Here is a 24,423-nt window from a genome sequence, read left to right as displayed (position 1 = left end):
CAACTTCCAGGTGGTGGCTGGAGATCTCCTTCTATTAGAACTGATCTCCAGGTGAGAGAGATCAGTTCATCTGGAGAAAATGGCTACTGTGGAAGATGGACTCTATGGCATTATACCCCATTGAAGTCCCTCCACCCCCCAAACCCTGCCCTCCTCAGGCTCCACCCCAAAATTCTCCAGGTATTTCCCAACCCAGAGCTGGCAAACCTAAGTTTAAGCTAGTTAAGTCTTGCACTCCGACCACTACCATGTCAATATGGGTTGCACCCAAAAGACTGAAGGGAAAATTTGTTAAAGAGCTGAGTTACTCTACAGACCAATCTAGTATATCATCATAAAAGGAGACTATTAATTTAAGAAATAAACAATTACATTTTAGCACGTAAATATTTTTGCCCAGTACTGAAAGGTTTTTTTTAATCTTTCAAAAATAGTAATAGAATTCATAGAAGGGAAAAACAAACAAACATTTGAGTTGGTTGATATGAATGCAACAACAAAAAAATTGGTTTACAAAATAAAAAGAAACTATTTAAGAACTATTAAAATAGACGGTGTAAGAAAGGAATGAAGTGTTTTAGCAGATACAGAGATAGAGGGCACAGAAGAGAATGATTATACATTTTTTAAATAAAGCAAGGAACGATTATTCCAAAATTGATATGTCCTTGACTTTTCTAGCTTTAGGTAACAAGGTTATTGTTATCGAGAATAGCCTATGCAATGTATTGGAGGATGCTATCTATTTGAGTGATATCTAAAAGTAAAGGTAAAATCTATGAAGATGAAATCATATGAAAATTGTTATGTTAGGATGACAGAAGGTAGTCAAGGATATATCTTAACTTTGCCCAGAACAGGGTTTCACTTATTTGCTGATACAATACTCAAATTGGTGGTTCTATCTATGCAGGCCACACCAATTTAATGACAGATATGTAAAGAGGAAAATTAAATTATGCATTATTAAAGAACTAATTAGACACACAGCAGGGTTTTTTTAAAGTATACTTTTCAATTGATAAACACTAATGCAGGGTGTGTGGTATTTGCTGATACAATACTCAGTGGTATTCATGGTATTTAACAGCTGCCACCACTCAGGTGGATGCTATGGAGTAGTTGTGCTTTGCCATTCCTTTCACTGGTGCATGGTGGGGTCTCTTTTCTTGCTAGCTCTGTACAGTCCCCCGTATAGAGGACACGGGATAATCTGTTGAGTATGGAACGTTGTTTAGCCAGCAGAAGGGAGAGACTCTGAGGCTATAGATGTTTGAGTTCCTCACGCACCTTTCTTCCTTTTTTTGGGGGGGGTGGAGAATGAGGAAAGGATGAAGCAGGTGTGGGTCTCATCCGGAGCATGGCTGCCCCAGCTTCGTGGGCATCCCTTCCCATGCTTATTCTATGTGGGGTGCCTGATCCATGTTTCTGATGTTCTGCAGTTAGTGTTTTGAGGACTGAAGCCAAAGTATTTCTTAAGAGTTCTGAGAAGGTCTGGTCTCCCCTTTATTTTGTTTTGTTCTCCCTCTGTTTTTGTTGCTGGAGAAAAATGTTCCCTTTGTGCAAACTTCCTATTACTTGAGTATTCGTGGATTTTGTTTTTGTTTTGGAGGGAGGGAACGGAACAGTATAGCCTTATGCAAACCATTTAATATATGATATCTGTGTTCCTTTTGCGGGACTTACATTGTTAGCAGCTGCAGGGCTGTTTAGTAGCAGGGTCAGGCAGAATCCTAGTTGAGGTAGAGATGGATCGAAGAAAATATAGTTAGGAGGCAGTTGTCAAAATGTCAGCGGCTCTCTGCTGACTTTAACAGAAGTGTTGTGCTACTTCTTCTGCAGATGTAAGGTTACAAAATTATCAGTGCAAGTTGAACACATGAAGCTGCCTTCTACTGAATCAGACCCTTGGTCCATCAAAGTCAGTATTGTCTACTCAGACCAGCAGCAGCTCTCCAGGGTCTCAGGCAGAGGTCGTTCACATCACCTATCTGCCTAGTTCCTTTAACTGGAGATGTCGGGGATTGAACCTGGGACCTTCTGCATGCCAAGCAGATGCTGTACCACTGAGCCACAGTCCCTCCCCGTAACACAGTCAACTAACCTCTGAATAAGCAAAGTATATCTTATTTCCATCCCTCTCCCTCTGTGTGCCACCTCTTCCTAGCTTTTTCCTTGTGCTGGTAGTACCAGGGCAAGCTGGTAGATGCCAGGGCAAGCATTTCACTGGGCTGTCATGCCCCCCCCCCCAAGTGGGTGTAGCAGTGTGTGCTTTCTCCACAGAACAGTGATCTTATCCTGCCTTGCTGAAGACAGAACCATACTCAAAATTAACTCTTCCTTCAATGTGGTCTTCGAGACTACAAGTGATTAAAAGAGCTTTGATTATGGTTGTATGTTACTTAATATTGGAATATTATCTAGATTACATAATACAGTAGATTTCTGAAGTGGATTCATGCAGTATGATTTTGGGTTGAAATTTTCCCTTTCATAAAAGTTTCAATTGATGGACAGACTTTGAATCATTTTAGTAATTTTTTATCTTTTTTTTTTTTTACAGTGCACGTAGTTTGTTGTACATTTATTATTTTATTGTGTTAAAATTGAAGAGGAAAATAATTACAGAAAGACACTAGCCCCATTCATTGGCAGCTGTGCTGAGGCGCATATCTGATTTGCGCATGTCTCCTAGCTGGCCCAGTTGTATAAAAACTGATGGTAACTGATCATGAAAACTTGCCTCTGCATCAGTGTGGAATACCATGTACTATTATACGGGATTGTACTCAGAATCCCACAGTAGTATGCATGCATGATCTTGTATTTTCTACAATAATTGAAATCTGTGTAGGAAGTTTCTGGAATGTTTCCTATCTAAAGTATGCATGCAGCTAGCTACCACCAACTGTTTGGGCATTGGTAGAATCATTGCTAAGCCAACAAATCATTTCATACTAAAGCATTCGAAGACAGATCATTGATACGTAGAACACACTGCTAGGAGTTATGTTGTGTCTAGAGTTTATTTACTGCCTTTTTATATCAAGCGCAAGAAAGTCTTGCAGGAGCAATCCCAGAACTGGAAAATGCAATGCATGACTCAGCCTAAGCACTCACCGTCCTCCCCACTTCAGCTTTTGTTATTACCGTAACTAGCTTATTTGTAATCATGTGTTGTTGTTTTTCATTGAGAGATCCTAAGCCGCTTTGAAACAGTAGGTAGTTACCGTTATTGTGTGATGAGGAACTCAAAGCACAGTGAAGTGACTTGCCCAGGACCACGCAATACATTAGTGGCAGCTGTAGGGACAGAACCCAGGAATTCCTCTTCGAAGCGATCAATGGGTCGTAGATAGAGCACTGCAATACTGTGTACGTTTCAAAACCAGCACCATTGATATAAAGTCTAATCATGCTTTTTTCCTCTTTCCCCACTTTTGGACATTTTCTTCATCTGGCTGCCCATCAATATTTAGAAGAAATGCATATTCCTACTCCTATTACTTGTAAGTACCTAGCTGGATATGATTTTCCTTGAGCATGCTCATTACAGTTGCATTTCTTTTCTTTTCTTACAATTCGTTTACCAGTTACCCTCTCTCTTTTTGCCATCTGTTGGTCTTTGTTTTTGGAATAGTTTGCATTTCCCTCTATTTTGAGCCCCTCGTGATTACAAAAAAAACAACAACACTGCCTCGCTTTGTTTTGTAGTTTAAGTCCTTGCACGTTAATCCTTACTCGTCCCTTGCAGCCTTGTTGAATAAATCATCTCTGCCTGTATAGGTTACTAGACAGTTAATAACAGTCCAAACATCATGCTGTTGTATTTGCCTTCCACATCTTCCTTAAAATAGTGCCACTGAAAACAGATGAAACCCAGTGTGATAGAGTGGTTGGAGCATAGGATTAGGACCAAGGAGACTCACGGTCGAATCCCCATTCTGCCATGGAAGCTTGATGGGTGATCTGGGGCTAGTCACTCTCTCTCAGCCTGTGGGGATAAAATGGAGGATTGAAGAATGATGTAAGTTACTAGCATGGTGTAGTGGTTAAGAGCGGTGAACTGGGTTGGTTTCCCCACTCATACACATGAAGCCTGCTGGGTGACCTTGGGCTAGTCACAGATCTCTCAGAACTCTCTCAGCCCCATCTACCTCACAAGGTGTCTGTTGTGGGGAGAGGAAGGTGATTGTAAGCTACTTTAAGACTCCTTAAAGATAGAGAAAAGCAAGGTATAAAAACAACTGTTCTTCTTCTACCTTGGGAAGTAAGTTGGGAATAAATATCTAAATAAATTAATTGGTAAGCATTTGACTTCATTGGGTGACACAAGAGTTAAAACTAACTCCAATCTGGATAGTTACAGTTTTCCCCTTCATTACAGAGCTGTATTAAATGTGAAGTTTTGAGAGTCCCCTCTGAGGCTGGGTTTTGGGAATGAATTTGAACATAAGAAGAGCCCTGCTGGATCAGACCAGTGGTCCATCTAGTCCAGCATCCAGTTTCACACAGTGTCCAACCACTGTGGACTGTCACCAAGCTATATTTGGATCAACTAAGTGAGAAAAAGACTAGATTGGATCAGACTCAGTGATGAATACGAAGGCACCCTTCCATTCACAGAACAATTTCTTCTGTGACCAAAAGACTTCTTCTATGTGCAAAAGGATTTTTTTTCCCTTGAGCAGCAAGATGTCTTAGGAGTCAGCTGTATGTTTGATTCCAACCTAGTATGGGAATAGGGAGGGTGAGATTCAAACCCATAGACTCTCTGCTCATGAAACCCATATTCTCAGGCATGGAGGGAAAGAGGTGGCTCAACAGATTAAAAAAGTACCTGAGCATATTCCTAGAGGAACCGCTTTTTGAGTTTAAATAGCAAGACAGAAGTGAGAATGGAGGAGAGAGGAAATGAAAGTAGGAAATAGCAAGATGCTGCTCCTATCTGGTTTGATCTGAGACTTCTTTGTGGGAGGGTGATCGATGAATACACAGTGGAAATTTTCCTTTTGGATGTTTAGAGATACTCTGGCGTGAAAGCCGGGTGATATCATTTATGATAATATTGAGAAAATGGAATTACATGGGTTCCGTGAACCACATTGGGTTTTTTCACAGCATTCCCATTGAGGTACATTCCCAATATGGCATCTGCCTACATGATCTAACAGTACCCTAGGATTCTACCACCCACCTATCAGCAGCATGGATAGAGATTCAGCCATAGGGCAGCCTCACATCATAACTGTAGCACATGATTGCTTCCACCTGTGTGGTTACTTTCATACTGATCTGGGGATGTATAAGCTTCCACAAACATTGGCTGTCGCTGCATGTTTACATAGCATGCCAGTGATGGGAAAGCGAGTCTCTGGTATATTAAGTAAACATGTAAGAACAATAGAACCACATGAGTGGGAGATTATATACGTTATCAGAGTGGGAGATTATATGCATTATCAAAGTGGTATAGTTCAGGGCCCCGTGGTGCAGAGTGGTAAGCTGCAGTACTGCAGTCAAAAGCTCTGCTCACTACCTGCATTCGATCCCGACGGAAGTTGGTTTCAGGTAGCCGGCTCAAGGTTGACTCAGCCTTCCATCCTTCCGAGGTCGGTAAAATGAGTACCCTGGGGGGGGGGTAAAATGAGCTCGCTGGGGATAAAGGGAAGATGACTGGGGAAGGCACTGGCAATCCACCCCATAAAACAAAGTCTGCCTCGTAAACGTCAGGATGTGATGTCACTCCATGGGTCAGGAATGACCCGGTTCTTGCCCAGGGGACCTTTACCTTATAGTGCAGGGGTGTCAAACTCATTTGTTACAAGCTCCAGATATGACTCAAATGTCACTTGGTTGGGCCAGGCCATGCCTCACCAGCCCAGATCAGAATTGGGGGGGGGCGGGGTTTGGCTGCCTTGGCTGGCAAGCCCACAGTGGAATCACCAGCTCACATCAAGACTGGGGTTGGGGGGCTCCCTTGCAGGCCGGATAAGAGCTCTCAAGGGCTGGATATGCCCCACAGGCCGTGTTTCAAACTAAAACGTTTTGCCTGCCTCTCTATGTGCTGATGTATATTTTACCTCTATGCATCTATAGGAGTCTGTGCAAGGCTTTTCTTCTTGTTCTCAGCCTTTGCCAATAAGTGGCTACTCCTATTGCCTGGCAACTCTAGTTATGGAACTGGAGAAATCCACTGAAGTTTCTCCCGCAACATTTTATTGGAGTTTTGCCTTTGTGTGGGGGAAGAGAAATTGACAGGCTTGTGCCTGCCAAGTGTGGACGGACTTCCTTGTTGAGAGCTTTCTTATTAAGGATGTAAATATGCCCAGTACACATCAATCGGGTAAGTAAACCTGGGACAACTAGATGAGATATGGGAGATCAGGCTCTCCCACTTTTAAAAACAATTAAAAGCAGACATCAGCGGGGAGGGGGGAAGGTGTCTGAATAATATCAGTGCTTTAGCACTGGGTGAGCCTATTCCTCTACATCATTTTCATGATCAGCTCTCCACTTTTGATAGTTGCTTCAGTGGGGAAATATACATACCATGCTGTCTCTCTCTCTCTTTGTGTGTGTGTGTGTGAATTTTGACCCACCCCACTCCACCCCAGTACTGCAATATGATGCCAGCATGCACACCCAGCCGCCTTTAACTTAAAAAGTAGTTCGAACCCTTCAAGTCGTATCTAGTTTGACCCTTGAATTTATAAAACAAAACCCAGTGCAATCCAAAACAGGATTGCACATTTGTAAGCCCATTGACTTCAGTGGATTTAGTAACTGTGTTTAGGATTGTTCTGTAAAAGGCATAAAGCAGTTTAGAGGCAAGTACTTTGTTTTAACTGGCGTAGGCATTGTGCTTAGCGGATTTCACAAAAACAGTGTCTTCTGACTACAAAAGCCAATTCCTAATATACATTTTGTAATACTTATCAAGAAAGATCCAAAATTTGCCATGTGGCTTAGTTAAGAATGAATCATAAATGTATTTGTTTAGCATCATTTCTTTATTTCATGCCATTAGAATCTCTAATGCTGTAATCCAGCTTTAAAACAGCCTCTGCATTTAGCAGACAATTGCTATCATATTTTATGTATATTGGATTATTATTTTCTTGATAGTGCATCCATAAAAGCCTTATGATTTCAAATTAGTGAAAGGCAGGGATATATATGCCCCTTCTTCTCCCATTGCTGATTGGATTAATTCTGTGGTGGCCTGAAAATTGTTAGTCACTTTGGCAAAGTCTCTGCAGGAGGTTCATGCTCATCCACATACACATTAAAACAAAAGCCGAATAGTATCATAGCAGAAATAAGAGCATGGAAATTAGAACCCCAATGTTTCTATCAGGATTTTTTAAAGACAATATTAACAGAATCTTATACGGTTTCTTGTACACTAGAATGACTATTGAAAAAATGCCAACAACATGTGAGATCTGATCTTAGATTAATGCTGGATCAGATGGGTTCTGATGTCAGATGTGTACGTAAATTAATTTGTTGTAGCAGTCATTATAAAAGCATTAGCATTGCAATAAAATATTATATATTCTAGCAATATATCATGTTGAGAGCTGTAGATATCTACTTTGGTGGTGCAATGGATTAAGTTTACGTTTAAGTTTTTAAATTAAAGGCAGCTGGGAGTGTATGCAGGCATTCTCAATCCCAAGCATTTTTCCAAAGAAGAAAGGGGCAGAATATGTGAATATAATTCTATATAAAAAACATCTCCCCAGTATTCTGGCTTCATATCTGGCTTTTTCAAAGAATTCATAGTCTCATGTTCCTCAGCGAACAACCAGATCCCAGACCTTCTATAATCACCTCACGATACCATCCAGCCAATTTGTTATTGGTGGTGTAGAGTACTGCAGTCCAAGCTCTGCTCACGACCTGAGTTTGATCCCAACAGAAGTTGGTTGTAGGTTGCTGGCTCAAGGCTGATTCAGCCTTCCATCCTTCCGAGGTCGGTAAAATGAGTACCCAGCTTGCTAGGGGTAAAGGGAAGATGACTGGGGAAGGCACTGGCAAACCACCCCGTAAACAAAGTCTGCCTAGTAAACGTCGGGATGTGACATCACCCCATGGGTCAGGAATGACCCAGTGCTTGAACAGGGGACCTTTACCTTTACCTTTATGCAAGCGGTGGTCCCCAAAAGCTCATACCCTGCCAGAAATTTTGTTAGTCTTTAAGGTGCTACTGGACTCTTCCTCTTTTCTGCTGCTGTAGAAAGACTAACACCGCTACCCATCATGATATATCACCTACTTTTTATGTTAGGCTTGCTAATGTGGAGGCTTCTACTGCCTGCAAGCTAATGTTGCACGTATCTGTTATTTTCTGTGCCTAAAAAAGATCCTGAGACCTGAGGATAGACCACAGAAGTTTAGTAAACTAGTTCTTATTATCACCTTTACCTTCCTGGTTCAGATCCCAGAGTCCAAAACATCCAAAGAACTGCAAACAGAGCTCTGCTTGCGGAACTCATCCTTCCTGCCTTCAGTCATCTTCTACAGTGCACCATGCCACCCAGAAGCTGTTCCTGAATATCAGGGGACAGCAATATTAAAGATTACAACTTCAGTGAGCAATCTGCAAAGGGTTCCTTCCTTGGCTGAGCAGAAGTGTTTCCCGTTTGTGGCACCTTAGCATCTAACCCATCCTCATCTGAGCGAGTTGGAATCATCACCAACCCCAAGATGAGTTCCCAGCCACTGTTTGTGATTCATGAATGGCAAAGTTAACAATGAGTGTAAACAATTGGTGTTGTGAAGGACCAATTTTACTCCAGCTGCAGTCTCATGCATAAGGTAATAGACGGAATTGTTCTTAAAAGAAGTGTTTCAAAGTGGAGTCATTGAGATAAATTTATACCAGCCACTTTTGGGAAATGACACCATTTACATGCTGAATCTATTCCCATTTTCTATAGGTCCGCTGAAAATAAATAAAACATCCATTCTTTTTATATTTCTAGGATACAGTCTGCAAAGTGCTGTGACTGTGCCGTCTTTTGTACATTTTGCAAGGGCTGGCGTAGTGTTCTCATGCCAAAGCCCTATGAATGGAACGGAATCGTACTTATTAGAAGAGTTACATTCTGTTTCATCAACTGCTGGGCAAACCACAGTTAGCACTGAAGCAGCACTTTTGTTTTAGACAAGAGACTGGAACAGATGCCTTAAGGCTTAAGAGATTGAGCCCATCTTCTCCGAGGCCGACATAAAGTCTTCCTCCTTTTAAAAATCAGCCAGCTTCGCTGCCTTTCTCTGTCTTTTCTCCCTACCCCATCCATTTGTGTTGCCCTCAGGTTAGGGGGAAAGGGAAGGTATCGCAGCTACTGGGTTTTTCTTCTATTGCAGGTAAAGCCACCTGGGCCCCAACAGCTGGACCACCAACTGCTGAACCACCAGCCTAGTACATGGGCTCCTGGCTGCAAACTGCAGTTGGCCATGCCTTCACAAGACTCCCACCAAAGGAAGTTTCAACAGCTGCATACCTTCCTTCTCTTTATTTAAAAGAAAAACATTAAAGGGCAATTTGGGGGGTTACTCCCAAGGTTACGTTTGTTACTCCCAGAATTTTGGGACTGTTTGCTTTTATTCAGATATACCAGGGCCAAGCTAAAATTACTAATTTTGAGTATATTTTCAGCCTGGATATATCCTGATGCACATCTACAAGAGACTAAGGGTGTCCATTTGGATATACTTGAGCCAAAACTATACCCAAAATTAGTTGTTTGGGATTGGCTCAGAGACACCTGAAAAGATGCAAAGCACTCGCCAAATTCTGTGAGGAACAAAAATTTATCTCCTGGAATTTGGGTAGTTTTTCGGGGAGGCACAGGAGTGTAGAAGGAAAGAGAAGCAACCAGTCTGGGAAATAGCTCTGGTTCCGCAAGAAAGATGCCAACTAACAGCTGATGGTCCGGCAGAGCTAGCCTTCATCCTGGAAAGGGCTGAACATGCTATCATTGTGCCTACTGGAAGTTTCTCCCTGTCCCCAGTATTGGAGGCAGCAGATCTTGCCCCACCGCCAAAAAATGGTGGGCGGGCTAATGGCCTTGGAAGGTTTCAAGAGGGGAGTGCACATGTTCATGGAAGATAGGGCTATCCATGGCTACTAATCAAAATGAATACTAGTCATGATGCATACCTATTCTCTCCAGGATCAGAGGAGCATGCCTATTATATTAGGTGCAGTGGGACACAGGCAAGATGCTGCTGCAGTCATCTTGTTTGTGGGCTTCCTAGAGGCACCTTTTTATTTTATTTTTATTTTAAAGGGTAGGGGGGATCTTTTTTTAATTTCAGGTTAGGATTTTTTCATAATACATCCTTTTCAGGTGCTGAAATTCCCAAACCTGAAAATTGTGCCTGAATATAATGGCTAAAACAATTACCCCCCCCATTCCCCCCCCAAATTAGCATGTCCTGTTTTTGCAGTACACACCAAGTTTCCCCCCTCCCCGGCATAGACTTCAAGGTCTGCAGCCTTAGGGAGCAGGCCTACTCAATTGGCTTCACTGTGTGTGCTTTGGATCCCACACCAGCTTGGTTTAGTGGTTAAGCGTGGTGGTTTGGAGTGGTGGACTCTGAACTGGAGAACCAGGTTTGATTCCCCACTCCTCCACATGAGTGACGGAGGCTAATCTGGTGAACTGGATTTGTTTCCCCACTCCTACACATGAATCCAGCTGGGTGACCTTGGGCTAGTCACAACTCTCTCAGCCCCACCTACCTCACAGGGTTTCTGTTGTGGGGAGTGGAAGGGGATTGTAAGCCAATTTGATTCTTCCTTAAGTGGTAGAGAAAGTTGGCATATAAAAACCAACTCTTTTTCTTCTTCTTCAAGTTAGGTGATGCTAAGATAGAGATCAGTCAGTGTGCTCTGCAATGTAGATTTTAGCCCAATGTCTATGATCCAAGTCCTGTACCTTAACCACTATACCACATTGGTTCAAAACATGAGCCCCAACTTTGATAGTTGTTCTTCTTTTTTATATTATCATATCCCAGGACAAAAGGAAGGAAATTAAAAAAAAACACCCTGTTTTTGTTGTTTGATAAATATGTAAACAGCAGTACTTAAAACGAGTTCAAGAGTTCACATTTTAGGACCATCTGTTGCGTTAACAGGTCTGTAACTACTGCATGACGTTAATGAAATGCAGTCCTCTTTAAATACCAGGCAGGCTTCGGTAAAGGCTTCTTCCTTGGTGCTTTGAAAGCATTTTAATCATCTGCCTCCTCACATTCCTCTTCATTCTTGGACAAGTAAAAGTAAAATATACACTGATTCCTTGGCATTGATGATTCACTATTTCATTTGTGTCAGTACGTATGCTCTTACCTTCTTCTTTGAAGAACCCATCCAGACATTATTCCTTCAAGTGCCTTCTATTTGCATAATGCACAAAACAAATGCTTCTTCTCAATGTTTGATAACTGGCTGGGGAGTTCCTACTACCTTCCCATTTCCTACAGCCCTGTAATCTGCCAGGGACTGACACTAATGGGATGAAAGCCACTTTCCTTAGATGTTCCAGTTGTTGTGCTCATGGATAGCTGGTCAACGAAGAGATCAAGAGCTGTCAGTGATATGGCTTGTCAGCAATTCAGATACAGCATTTCCATTGCCTTATTTGTGGAAGGGAAGCACTTTTCAAATAAATGCTTCTGTCATTCAGAAAACAGCTCAACACTCTGGCAGGCTGTCTTCTGTTACTGAAGCAAGCTCTGGAGGAGATGAATACTTTAACCTTTTTTGTTTGTTTTAACCTTTTTTTCTTAGCAGGACTCTTGTGGGTTGGATCCATTATTTTTTCCTGGGAACACAGCAAGTTTGCAGAAGGGATCTTTGCGACCTTCCCTTTCCCAGTCCCTACACTTGTTCAAAAACTACTCATTAATTCTCTGGAACACCATAAATCATCCCCATTTCCCCTAGGGTTGCCAACCTCCAGGTGGTGGCTGGAGATCTCCTGCTATTACAACTGATCTCCAGCCGATAGAGATCAGTTCACCTGGAGAAAATGGCCGCTTTGGCAATTGAAGTCCCTACCCTCTCCAAACCCCGCCCTCCTCAGGCTCTGCCCCCCAAATCTCCAGTTGTTTCTTAACCCAGAGCTGGCAACCCTAATGTACCCCATGTGAGCACAGAAGGCTTTCTGAATATATTTAGTGCTTGCATGAGTATAATTTCTGCCATTTCTCTTTTCTTTCTATTGCTCCCCCACCCCCATGCTGCATCCCACTGAGGTTTCAGAGATTTTTCCCAATCCTCAGGATTGGCTTGGAGCGGGGGCTGTTCACAGAAGAATTGTATCCAACCATTGTGATACAATGCTGTGAGAAGCACTCACCCATAGGTGAAGTTTGTTTGTTTTCCTGTGGGGACATGATGGAGGAAGAGAGCCTGAAAGACTGACATGGTACTCTTCTTTGAATTCAGAGCCAGTAATGGAATAATCATTCTTTTAAAAAGCTTTGGACTTTCCTTGCTTTTTCCTCCTTGTTACAATAACTCCACACGTCGAATAATTAAGTCCCACCCAAGTTTAGAGGAACTGTGTTTGGGGTGTTCGGGCTCACTTTTGGTAAAGCAACTTGGAACAGAACTAAAAAAAAGGTGAACATTTTAATTATTTAAGCACACCTCTTCCAAAACCTTTAAACACATGGCTTGTATATAAATTTACAAACCAACAAACCTTTGAAAATGTGTAGTGTTATGAAAAGACGCCATTCATCTCAACAAATGGTCCGTTGCACAACTTTTTCTGCGCAGGTTTCTTGGCTTCCTCACTCTCCAAACGTTCTCATTGGTGTTGGCAAACCAGCTGCCACTTCAGTTGGTTCATGAGCCAGGTGAAGGATGCGAACCTCTACTAAACCTTTTCCTCTCAACATTCCAGTCCTGGCCAGTGTTCTGGGTTCTCCTGTGTCCTCACCAGGGGCAATGGGATCACTTGGAATCGCTTTGCTGCAGATGTGCCTTTGAAGGCTGAGTATTCCATTCTGCACGGGCCATTCAAAATCAAAACAGTGTTGTTCATCTCCTGAACAGCAAAGTACACTTGCCAGATCCAGTCCTTTGTACTTCAGCATCATTTTGAAGAAACTGAAGCATCAGGGCATCCAGGCATTTGTTGCCAGAAATAATTTAAGCTGAATTTAATAAGCAATTCTCACCTTTCTTTACAAACCTTTCTAAAGCATCCATAGCAGTTCACCCCAGCCGTCCAGAGCGCTCATTACTGAGGACTCATTCATTTTAGATTAGCATTTCCCACTGAGAAATCTGCAGAACTCCTGGTGCCAAAGCAATTCACATAGCCCTGTTCTATTAGCAAATCAAGGAGACTGCCATTACTCCTGAGCATGTGGTTCAGAAATACTGAAGTCATTGTGACATCAATGTGATAATATATAAAACCAAAGGCAAAGGACTAGTATGATAGGCTGTAATGTCACCAGTGTGTGTACAGTTGAATTTGCACTTCTCCTTCAGAACAATTATACATTAAAACCCTAAGACAGTATTTGAGGACAATGTTTTGGGAATGCTTTAAACTCGGTAGAATCTACTAATACAGTGCGAACAATATACATGATGCCATGAAAGAATACTTCCTGCTCTCTTAATCTAAAATGTAACATGAAGTAGAAAACAAAGGGAATAAAAGGTAGTAGAGTAGGGTTGCCAACCTCCAGGTAGTAGCTAGAAATCTCCTGCTATTACAACTGATCTCCAGCCAATAAAAAGAACACCCATATTCGGAATGAATTTTTTTCCGTGGCAAAGAAATCCTTAAAAATTCTTGAACTATTGAAGAATACCATTGACTAGTTATTGCCTGGACTTAACTGTGTATGGTATAGGTGATTATTTACCTTCACCTCCAGGTAGTAGCTAGAAATCTCCTGCTATTACAACTGATCTCCAGCCAATAGAGAGCAGTTCACCTGGAGAAAATGGCTGCTTTGGCAATTGGATTCTATGGCATTGAAGTCCCTCCCCTCCCCAGACCCTACCCTCTTCAGGCTCCGCCCCAAAAACCTCTTGCTGGTGGCGAAGAGGGACCTGGCAACCCTATGGTAAAGGTGGGAATAGAAAGGAAGAATATGTATTCATTGAAATTATAGGGGATATAGAGAATGTGCAAAGGCTTCAGTGAAGTTTTGAAGTGGTGTTTGAAGGAAGTGAGAGAATTGGCACCACATTGGCATGCTGGAAAACACTTCTGGGCATAAGGGACCACAAAGAAGAAAGTGTTGGGACATTTGAGGGAGAAGGGACTCTTTGAATGGCTCAGGTCGTAACTGGGTGTGTGTGTGAGAGAGAGGAGTGCAGCCACCATCCCGGTGGCATGCAGAGAGGGTGGCAGAAGAACTGCCTTTCCTGTAGACGCCACTGTGCCGGGTAGGAGAGGAAGTTCTTCCACCCTCTCTGCATGCCACAGCTGCCCTTCTCTCTCACACCCCAGTATGACCCTGTGGATGGCTGAAGGTTCTAGAGCTAGAGAAGCAGAGGTCAGAGGCATACTGGGTATATTGGGATGTGACAGTGGAGAGGAAGGACACGGTCACACTGAGCTCTTTATGCTGGATCTGGAAGTGGACAAGATACCAGTGTAGGGATTTAAGGAGGGGCATCATGTAGCAAGAGTGACAAGAGAGAAGAAGAAGAGTTGGTTTTTATATGCTGAGTTTCTCTACAACTTAAGGAAGAATCAAACCGGCTTACAATCACCTTCCCTTCCCCTCCCCACAGCAGACACCCTGTGAGGTAGATGGGGCTGAGAGAGCTCTAAAAGAGCTGTGACTAGCCTAAGGTCACCCAGCTGGCTTCATGTGTAGGAGCAGTTTCTCCAGATTAGCGTCCACCGCTCATGTGGGGAATCAAACCCAGTTCTCAAGATGAGAGTCTACCACTCCAAACCACTGCTCTTCTTAACCACTACACTATGCTGGCTCGCCAGAAGTGAGTGATTTTTGTGGCAGAGTGCTAGGGGGCTGAAAGAAGATCCATAGAGGAGAAGGCTGAAAAGTCAAGGTGAGAAAGTGTGAGCTAGAGTGTGAAACATAATTTTAATAAAGGGAATGGAGAAGTTTTGCAGGGTTGTAATACACAACTGACAGAGTATGAGGAGTAAAAGAGAGAAAGCAGGGGCAAAGACAAACCTGTGGCTTTATGTTTTGGGGTAGATGGTAAAAAGTGTATGAGGAAAAACAGACTTGGGAGGAAATATGAGAAGGTCCATCTTGAATGTATTAAGTTTGAGATGAAAATGAAAATAAAATGAATTAAGAGGAAGAAATGAATTAAAAAAATGAAAGCAGCACTGGGTGAATGAAGGCATATTGGTGATATGGGAGACAGAGCCCCAAAATTGTGACCTGCTCTAAACCTATTATACTTTTGACCTTGCCTGAATATAAAAAACATAAGAAGAGTCCTGTTGGATCTGACCAGTAATCCATTTAGTCTACCATCCTGTCTCACACGGCAGCTAACCAATTACCCTAGAGGGCCGGTCAAAGCCTTCCCCTGAAGTTGCCTCCTGGAACTGGCATGTGAAGATTCCGTTTAGTTAGTAGCTGATAATAGACCTATCCTCCATTAATCTGTCCAATCCCCATTTAAAGTTGTGTATGACTGTGGCTATCACTACATGTTCTGGCAGCAAATTGCACATTTGAGTCACTTGTGGATTAAAGAAGATTTCCCTGAATCAACAGAAAAAGTTCTCTTTGTCCATTCCTTCTACCCCATCCATAATTTTATAAACCTATATCATGCCCCCCCTTAGTCTTCTCTTTTCAAAATTGCAAAGTCCTAAGCTCTTCAACCTTTCTTCATAGGAAAGGTGCTCCAACCCCTTAATCATCTTGTGTACTTCTTTTCTGTAGTTTTCCAACCTCTGTAATGTCACTTTGGAAATACAGAGACCAGAACTTCACACAGTATTCCAAACGAGGTTGCATCATAGATCTATGCAGCAAGTTCAGACCCTATTAAAAAGGTAAAGGTTCCTTGTGCAAGCACCGGGTCATTCTTGACCCATGGGGTGATGTCACATCCCGACATTTTCTAGGCAGACTTTGTTTACGGGGTGGTTTGCCAGTGCCTTTCCCAGTCATCTTTCCTTTACCCCCAACAAGCTGGGTACTCATTTTACGGACCTTGGAAGGATGGAAGGCTGAGTCAACCTTGAGCCAGCTACCTGAAACCAACTTCTGTTGGGATCGAACTCAGGTCGTGAGCAAAGCTTTGGACTGCAATATTGCAGCTTACCACTCTGTGCCACGGGGCTCCTATTAGCGTGTACTTAAAGTTGGGATTTTTTGTTCCAGTATGCACTTATCTTCATTAAACTTAACTAGCCACATTGTTGCCTCCTCACCCAATTTGTAGAGATCATCCTGGAGCTCTTGACATTCTTGCTCAGTTTTTACTAGTCTGAACAATTTCGTGTAATCTGCAAATTTGTCCGCTACATTGTTCGCACCCAGTTCCAGATCGTTTGTAATCAAATTAAACAGGACTAGCCCCAATACTGATCCTTGTGAGACCCCACTGCTTACTTCCCTCCATTGAGATAAATGGCTGCTCACACACATTGTTGGGTATTATGCTATTGTTGTGCTTTTGCAATCATAGGCAACTAGATTGGCTTGTCCTCACAAGATAATCCATTTGGGGATGATTACTATAGCATCCTTATAATGCAGTATCCAATGATGTGCAGATATAACCCTTGATCATTCTATGAACTTATTTTGTGTATCATTTATTGTAATGGGGATAGCATGTCACACCCCATATGGATCATTTATATTTTGATTTATTGATATTTATTAATCTTGCCTTTGAAATGCACTTGCTAGACAGCTTGCAGAAACTCTGCCGGCAGTTCACTAAGGTGGTGGTACCCACACTTTCCTGTCAGTATGGATTAACTCTTAAACAGAGACTGGGGCATGCCTAATGTGATTTGTGTCTCATTTCGACATTTTTGGAAATAAACTAAGTTGTGGAAGATTTTTCAAGGCTTCAGCTGAAATTTCACAAAAGGAAGCATTCTACTTACTGTACTTGACCAAAAATCAGCAATCAGTTGAAAACATCAAATCTGAATAAATGTACATGCATTTGTGTTAAAACACATTTGTAGTGGTAAAATGTGGAAATTTTCTGCTGAGACCGCATTCCTGCTGTTGTGGTTCACACATGCTGAAGAATGAGGTAGAAATTACATGGAAGAACATCTAGGTGAACTGTACCACTTCAGACTACAGGTTAAGGATCATGAGTGATCACCTTTTGGAATGGTTCCCTGTAGAAAACAGGAAGAGAATCAATAGGAGCAGCTTGTTGTATTGTATTTTTTGTTTTGTTTTATTTGAAGTTTTTTAAGTAAACTTTAAAAGTATCCACTTCCTGCATACTAAAGTGGGATGATCCATTCTGTCAGGGCCCACTCATTATCCCAGATGGGTAAAAAAATTTTTTTTTTAACTTTCATGAGTCATTCTTTATTTCTAATCATGCAGACATTCCAGCCAACCCAAGCAAAAGTTATTCTCCTATATGCAATCGCTGATATAATGAACTGTAATATTACATCCTAAACTGTAATATTTAAATGAGCCCTCATTTACTGCGACAATGGATACTACTACGAATTGCTAAATGCAAATCTTTCATGCCGTTTTTTAAGGTAGAAAAAAATGCTGCTTAAAATACAAAAAGATGCCTCCCTTAGAGCAATTTAGCCCTTTCGAATTTCTAATCATAGTAACTTTTCTGATTGTCAGCAGGCCAGAGACGGGCAGCTCATTCCTAAAGGGGGGGTAGATCCATGGCAGCCAGGAGCAGTAGAGTCATGCCGCCTCATCTGAGGCTTCCCGGCTGCTGTGGAGAATTTTCTTTTAAAACATGGAAAATGGGGGGAAGTGCCCCATTGAAACAGCAAGGCTGCACCAACAAAAAAAGGTGGTGCAGTCCTGCTGCCGCATAAGGGGCATTCCTAGGGCGAACGGGGTTGGGAAGCTGCCCAAAGGCAGCTTTCTTCCCAAGAATGCCTCCCCCATGCCAGCGTAGCTATTCTCTTCCAGAATTTAGTTCTCACAGTAGCTGCGCTGGTGGCGGGATCCGGCAGAGCTCTGTGGCTTCCGGAAGCTGGCGTGTTTGCCCCTGTGTCAGCTTGTTTGCCACTTTATCCTTAGGTAAAGATGACACCTATTCCAGTGTGGGGTCACGCCAGCTCCTAAAGAGATTCACACACACACATCCAGGTTTGCAGCTTGACACTTAAGACTGACCATATGCCCCATAAATTACTAGGAGAAACATGTTTGAATTTAAATAGAAATCTTTTTGTTTGAACAACTGAAATATTGGGCAGGATGCACTTGAAAACACAGCTCGATGTGAAATCGGCAAAGCTGCCTCTTCCACCCTCAATACTGACTTTCGGGATGATTGAACCTGTAAATGTTAGTTGTTTTAGGGTATACCACTATGCAAGGTCCAGATTGTTCCTACCTGATTTTCTGTTTCATTTGAAATGTGATGTTGGAAGAGAGTTTTATGGGTTCCATGGACTGCCAAAAAGATAACTAAATGGGTTCTAGATCAAATCAAGCCGAGAAGCTAAAATGTCTAAGCTGAGGTTATCATACTTCTTACATCATGAAAAGACAAGACTCACTGGAAAAGACGATAGTCCTAGCCAAAGTTGAAGACATGAGGAAAATAGGAAGACTCAATGTGAGGGGTGTGTGTGTGTGTGTGTTAAGTGCTGTCAAGTTGCTTCTGACCTGTGGCGACCCTATGAATTAATGTCCTCCATTGACTCAAAAAAGGAAGCCACAGTCTTCAGTTTGCAAGATCTGGGCAAGGCTGTTAATGATGTTTTGGAAGTCATTAATTCATAGGGTTGCCATAAGGCAGAAATGACATAACAACACATAACACATACACAATTTTCTTTTTTAAAAAAGGAATTCAATAATAAGCTTTCCACATATATTTTAAACTTGTCATTTTTAACATTTAGTACTTTTCCAGTTGATTGTAATGTCTGCTGGTTGTGTGCATTGCTTGATATTTTACTTTGAGAGGTCATCTAGATCTTAGAACATTTAGGTGCATCTACAGCCTGCATATTTCAACACTGCTTGGCTTTTAAATGCCTGCAGTGTTAAATAAACATGGTTGATAAATAATTGAAAAGATGGATTTCCTATTCACGGATGAAATTAATTTTTGGTTAGAGGAAGACATATGATTTAGGATCGTTTTTATTATGAGCAAATCAATTTCGTTTATGAGGGAACTTCACATAATTTAATTTCATTATTCATTCTTCAGTACAGAGAAAATAAGACTAAAGCACCTACTTAAAGCAATCTTTCTTTCCCTCTTCTTGCTTTTATTTGTTTTATTTTCTTATCAATGGAGGACATGTGAGCAAAGTTGTTTCCTGGTGTGGAGGATTTGTGTGATATCTTTCGGGGCTGCTGGTTTATAGAATGTCACAGATTCATTTTTAAAGTGTTTTCCCCTTCTGATATGAATGAAGACTGGAGCAGCCAAATGTCAACAGATGCTTAACTGATCATTCTTCTTGGTTTTTATACTGTTGGCAACTGGAAGTAAAGATTGGGATCTTTCATTCTTTGGGGGGGGGGGTGCTTTTTGAGTTGGCACTAGTTCTTGTTTATGCTAGAGGTTTTTCTGTCATTTCCAAACAACTTAGATTTGACACGCAGCACAGGTGAATCCTCTGTGGCTGGATGTGTAAATTAGAAGTAGCTTCTGTCTCTACTACAGGCTCCATGCCCTATTATTGTACCAACCCTAAGCTCATTTAAGGAGAACCTTGTACAGATTACCCTCATAGCAACCCTGCTTCTGTAGATATAAGCATTCCTCTGCCCCCCTGGTTCTAAGATCTTTAGTTCGTCACCAAATGAGCCTATGATGAAAGATGGCGTACACCCAACCATAACTGTGGTGAGATATCACAGACATCACAGGCAGATACTCTAGCTCAAATATTTGAAATCGGCATGCAAGACAAACCCTACTGGTGAAGTATCTTTTATAAGATTATTTTTGTTGATGCAGAAGAAGAAAGTTTAATGCAAGCTGAGGCTTTGGTATCACTTATCTTCCAGTCTTATGTTTATTTTTAACGTGGTTAACCACTAGATGACATTTCTCTGGTGAGCCTTTCTTCTGAATGCACTTCCGCAAGGGGAGGTGAGATCTAGTATTGAATAATTGTATTGCATAGTACTTTTGCTTTCCAGTAGGGTTGCCAACCTCCAACTACAGATCTCCCACTATTACAACTGATCTCCAGCCCATCAGTTCCCCTGGAGAAAATGGCCACTTGGACCCTCCCCAAGCCCTGCCCTCAGGCTCCGCCCCAAAAATCTGCTGGTACTTCCCAACCCGGAGGTGGCAACCCTATTGTCCAGTGGTCAACACTGAATCTCATTTCATGAGATGCTCAGAAGTCTCATCTTGTGAAAACAATGGAAGAAATCTGATTTCATAGTGGCTTCAGCATGACAAAAGTGAAAGTGAGAACTGTCTGTTTGGAGAAATTGTGAAAACTGCAGCTGAGGAAACACAACCAGACATTTCAAGGGCCTTGCTAGATGAGACCAAGAATCTAACTAGCCCACCATCCTATTTCCAACAGTGATCAGCCAGTGGCTTCCAGAATTAGGGTTGCCAGCTCTGGGTTGGAAAATACCAGGAGATTTTGGGGGTAGAGCCTGAGGAGGGTGGGGTTTGGGGAGGGGAGGGACTTCAATGCCATGGAGTCCAACTGCCAAAGCGGCCATTTTGTCCAAGGGAATTGATTTCTATCACCTGGAGATCAGTTCGAATAGCGGGAGATCTCCAGCCACCACCTGGAGGATTGCACTATTGCTTCACAGCACCTTTTCAATCAACAAAATTAAAAGTACAGTATTATATATACAACAAGGCAAAATTCATAAAAAATCAAATTCAACAGAAATTAGCAATTGACTTGTGGTGTCTTTCTTTCATGAATTATGCATATATTGTCCATAAATGTCCTTGAGTCCAGTTGGGTAGAACAGGATTCCGGTATCTTTGCCTGTTTCAATATTTCTTCAGCTACCCTGAAGGACATATATTTATGACGTCTGGATCCTCTCTCAGAACGTCCCTTGTATCCTCAGCATTTGTCTGTAATATCAGAATGCTGGTCTGTTGATAAATTATTTAAATAGAACTATAAATTAACATTCTAAGCATTGTAATATTAATTATTTTACACATATATAATATAATTATAATTATACTTACAATCATAAATGAATTTTCATACACAGTGACTTGTGTGGTGTCAACCCGACAAGAATCCTTTCTTGTTTCCAGTCAATTAATTCCATACAGGCAGTATACTTAAATGCTTACTGCATTACTCATTAGGATTGATCCGCATTGATATCTTTAAATTGGTTAGACAGCTTAAATTAAGGGATTTTTTTAAGCAGAGCACCCCGCAACCCACAGGCTTTAGAATAAAATCAACTTTCATACCTCCAGTGCAAAACCATTTGATATCTACATTTCAAGAATTAGTACTAAAGGATGTAGAAAGAATAGAACAGAAGAAGATTCCATATCAGCAGAACATTACTAAAGAAGAAAGGGAAATTATTAACAAGCTGAAAAAAATTCCCAATTTAATTATCAAACAAGCCGATAAGGGCGGGGCTATTGTCCTGCTTAGGAAAACGGATTATGATTCAGAATGTCATAGGCAACTTAGTAATGAAGAGTTCTATAAAAAATTGCAAGGTGATCCTACTTCCATAGTATTGAATCGTATTAAAACTGTAATTTTTGAAGGTCTCTCATTGGACTATGTAACAAAGAAAGAAGCTGATTTTCTATATAATAAGTTTGTTAGAATTCCTATAATCTATGTTTTGCCTAAGATACATAAAGGGAGAATACCCCCTCCTGGACGCCCCATAGTTTCAGGCATAAATGGACCACTTGACCACATCTCCAAATATCTGGAAAGTCATTTGCATAAATTTTCTACAGATACACCATCTTATATTTTGGATTCCACGCATTTTATTAAGGATATTAAAAATCTCCCTAATATGCCTAATATAATAATAGCCACCATGGATGTAAGGGCTCTTTATACTAATGTTCCCTTAGAAGAGACCCGTGAAATTATAGAAAGACTACTCGCGAGTAGAGCAGACCAAACACCTCCGACCCATTATTTAATGGATCTATTGGACCTACTCCTGGAGAACAATTATTTTAGGTTTGGTGAAGAGATGTATCAGCAGATCAAGGGAGTAGCGATGGGGTCAGCAGCGGCTCCATCGGTGGCAAATATCTTTATGATTTCTTTTGAAAAGAGGTTTATTTTTTGTAATGAGGTATTTAAAAAACATGTTCTATTCTTTCGCCGTTTTGTGGATGATCTGATCATGTTATTTGACAATCAAGAGAATTGTAATGTGTTTTTGGAACAGCTTAACCAATACAATGAGCATATTCAGTTTGATTTTCAGACTGATCATGACAGTCTACCATTTCTTGATGTAATTGTTAATGTTGACTCAGTGGGAAAGCTTTGGGTAGCTCCCTATAAAAAACCCACAGATAAGGGAGCTCTGTTACATTATAAGTCTCATCACCCCTCCTTTATGAGGAACAATTTACCTTATGGCCAGTTTTTAAGGTTAAAAAGGAATGCAACACGCACAGAGGACTATATAAAAGCAGCATCAGAATTGGAAGACACCCTTTTGAGCAGAGGTTATCCACCACATATCATCAATAGTGCACGCCTTCGAGCTGATGGGATAGATAGGTCTACTCTTTTTACTTGCAAGAAACGTGATAAACAGAATTTAACAGCTTCTTTATAATTTACACATTTGGCAACTAAGATAAAACGAATCATTTATAAACACTGGCACATAGTACAGAGCATTGCAGGATGTACAATACCACCCTTGATTGGTTTTAAAAGAACGGGCTCTTTAAGAGACGCGCTAATACATACAGATCTCAATGTAGCACCTCCCACCACAGGGGCTGTTGGACATCATCGCTGTGGATCATGTGCAGTCTGCCGGTTCTCCCTCCCAGTAAAGAGTTTCACAAGGGAAGACATTGGCTTCACATATGTACTGCGTCAATTTACAAATTGCTCCTCTGCAAATGTTATTTATTTAGTCATTTGTACGTGCAAATTAATTTATGTTTGAAAAACCACACGCCCCCTTAAATTAAGAATTGGGGAGCACAGATCCAGAATAAAAAATCAAGTATTAGAAGCGCCCCTAGTGGAGCATTGGTTGAAGTGCAAACATACAGATAGTGACTTTCAGTTTTTGCGGTTTGGCAAGCAACACCTACGAAGTTCCAGAGATCTAACATAGAACGAATTTTAAGTCAGCAGGAAGCACGCTTGGTGCAACTCTTTGACTGCATATCCCCTAAGGGGTTAAATACAAGAAAGGATTCTTGTCGGGTTGACACCACACAAGTCACTGTGTATGAAAATTCATTTATGATTGTAAGTATAATTATAATTATATTATATATGTGTAAAATAATTAATATTACAATGCTTAGAATGTTAATTTATAGTTCTATTTAAATAATTTATCAACAGACCAGCATTCTGATATTACAGACAAATGCTGAGGATACAAGGGACGTTCTGAGAGAGGATCCAGACGTCATAAATATATGTCCTTCAGGGTAGCTGAAGAAATATTGAAACAGGCAAAGATACCGGAATCCTGTTCTACCCAGCTGGACTCAAGGACATTTATGGACAATATATGCATAATTCATGAAAGAAAGACACCACAAGTCAATTGCTAATTTCTGTTGAATTTGATTTTTTATGAATTTTGCCTTGTTGTATATATAATACTGTACATTTAATTTTGTTGATTGAAAAGGTGCTATGAAGCAATAGTGCAATCTGAGGAAATTTTATTTATAAATATTGACATAAGTGAATCATTAGCCTACATCTGTGATTTTTGAATACTACCAATTTACAGTTGAATTTACATTTTTTTGAATACCACCTGGAGGATGACAACCCTGTCCCAGGATATTTACAAGCAGAGAAACTCACAGAAGGCACTACCCTCCCTGAAGAACTGGAGTTTGGAGGCATATTTCCTCTGAATCTGGATGAGTTCATAAGTGAATTATTGTGCTAAATAAATATTCCTTATTGTCTAAAATGTGTGACTTATGGACATCATCGATGTGGGCTAGGAAGGAGAAGAAATGTGTAAAAACTGTACGTGCAAACCTTTCCATACAGCCTTTTTGTTAGATTTGCAATC

General features: G+C 41.2%; 1 protein-coding gene across 1 annotated transcript in view; it reads left to right on the top strand.

Annotated features, from left to right (window-relative positions):
- Positions 1–24,423, top strand: part of PTPRT (protein tyrosine phosphatase receptor type T) — a 764,724-nt gene that overhangs the window by 638,924 nt on the left and 101,377 nt on the right. Inside the window, exon 16 of the mRNA XM_056844110.1 lies at positions 3,480–3,509. Within this exon, the coding sequence (XP_056700088.1) occupies positions 3,480–3,509 (30 nt within the window). The remainder of the gene's footprint in view (positions 1–3,479; positions 3,510–24,423) is intronic.

The sequence above is a fragment of the Euleptes europaea genome, chromosome 2 (genome assembly GCF_029931775.1).
Source record: "Euleptes europaea isolate rEulEur1 chromosome 2, rEulEur1.hap1, whole genome shotgun sequence".
Classification (NCBI taxonomy): Eukaryota; Metazoa; Chordata; class Lepidosauria; order Squamata; family Sphaerodactylidae; genus Euleptes; species Euleptes europaea.
This window is presented reverse-complemented; position numbering and strand designations above follow the sequence as displayed.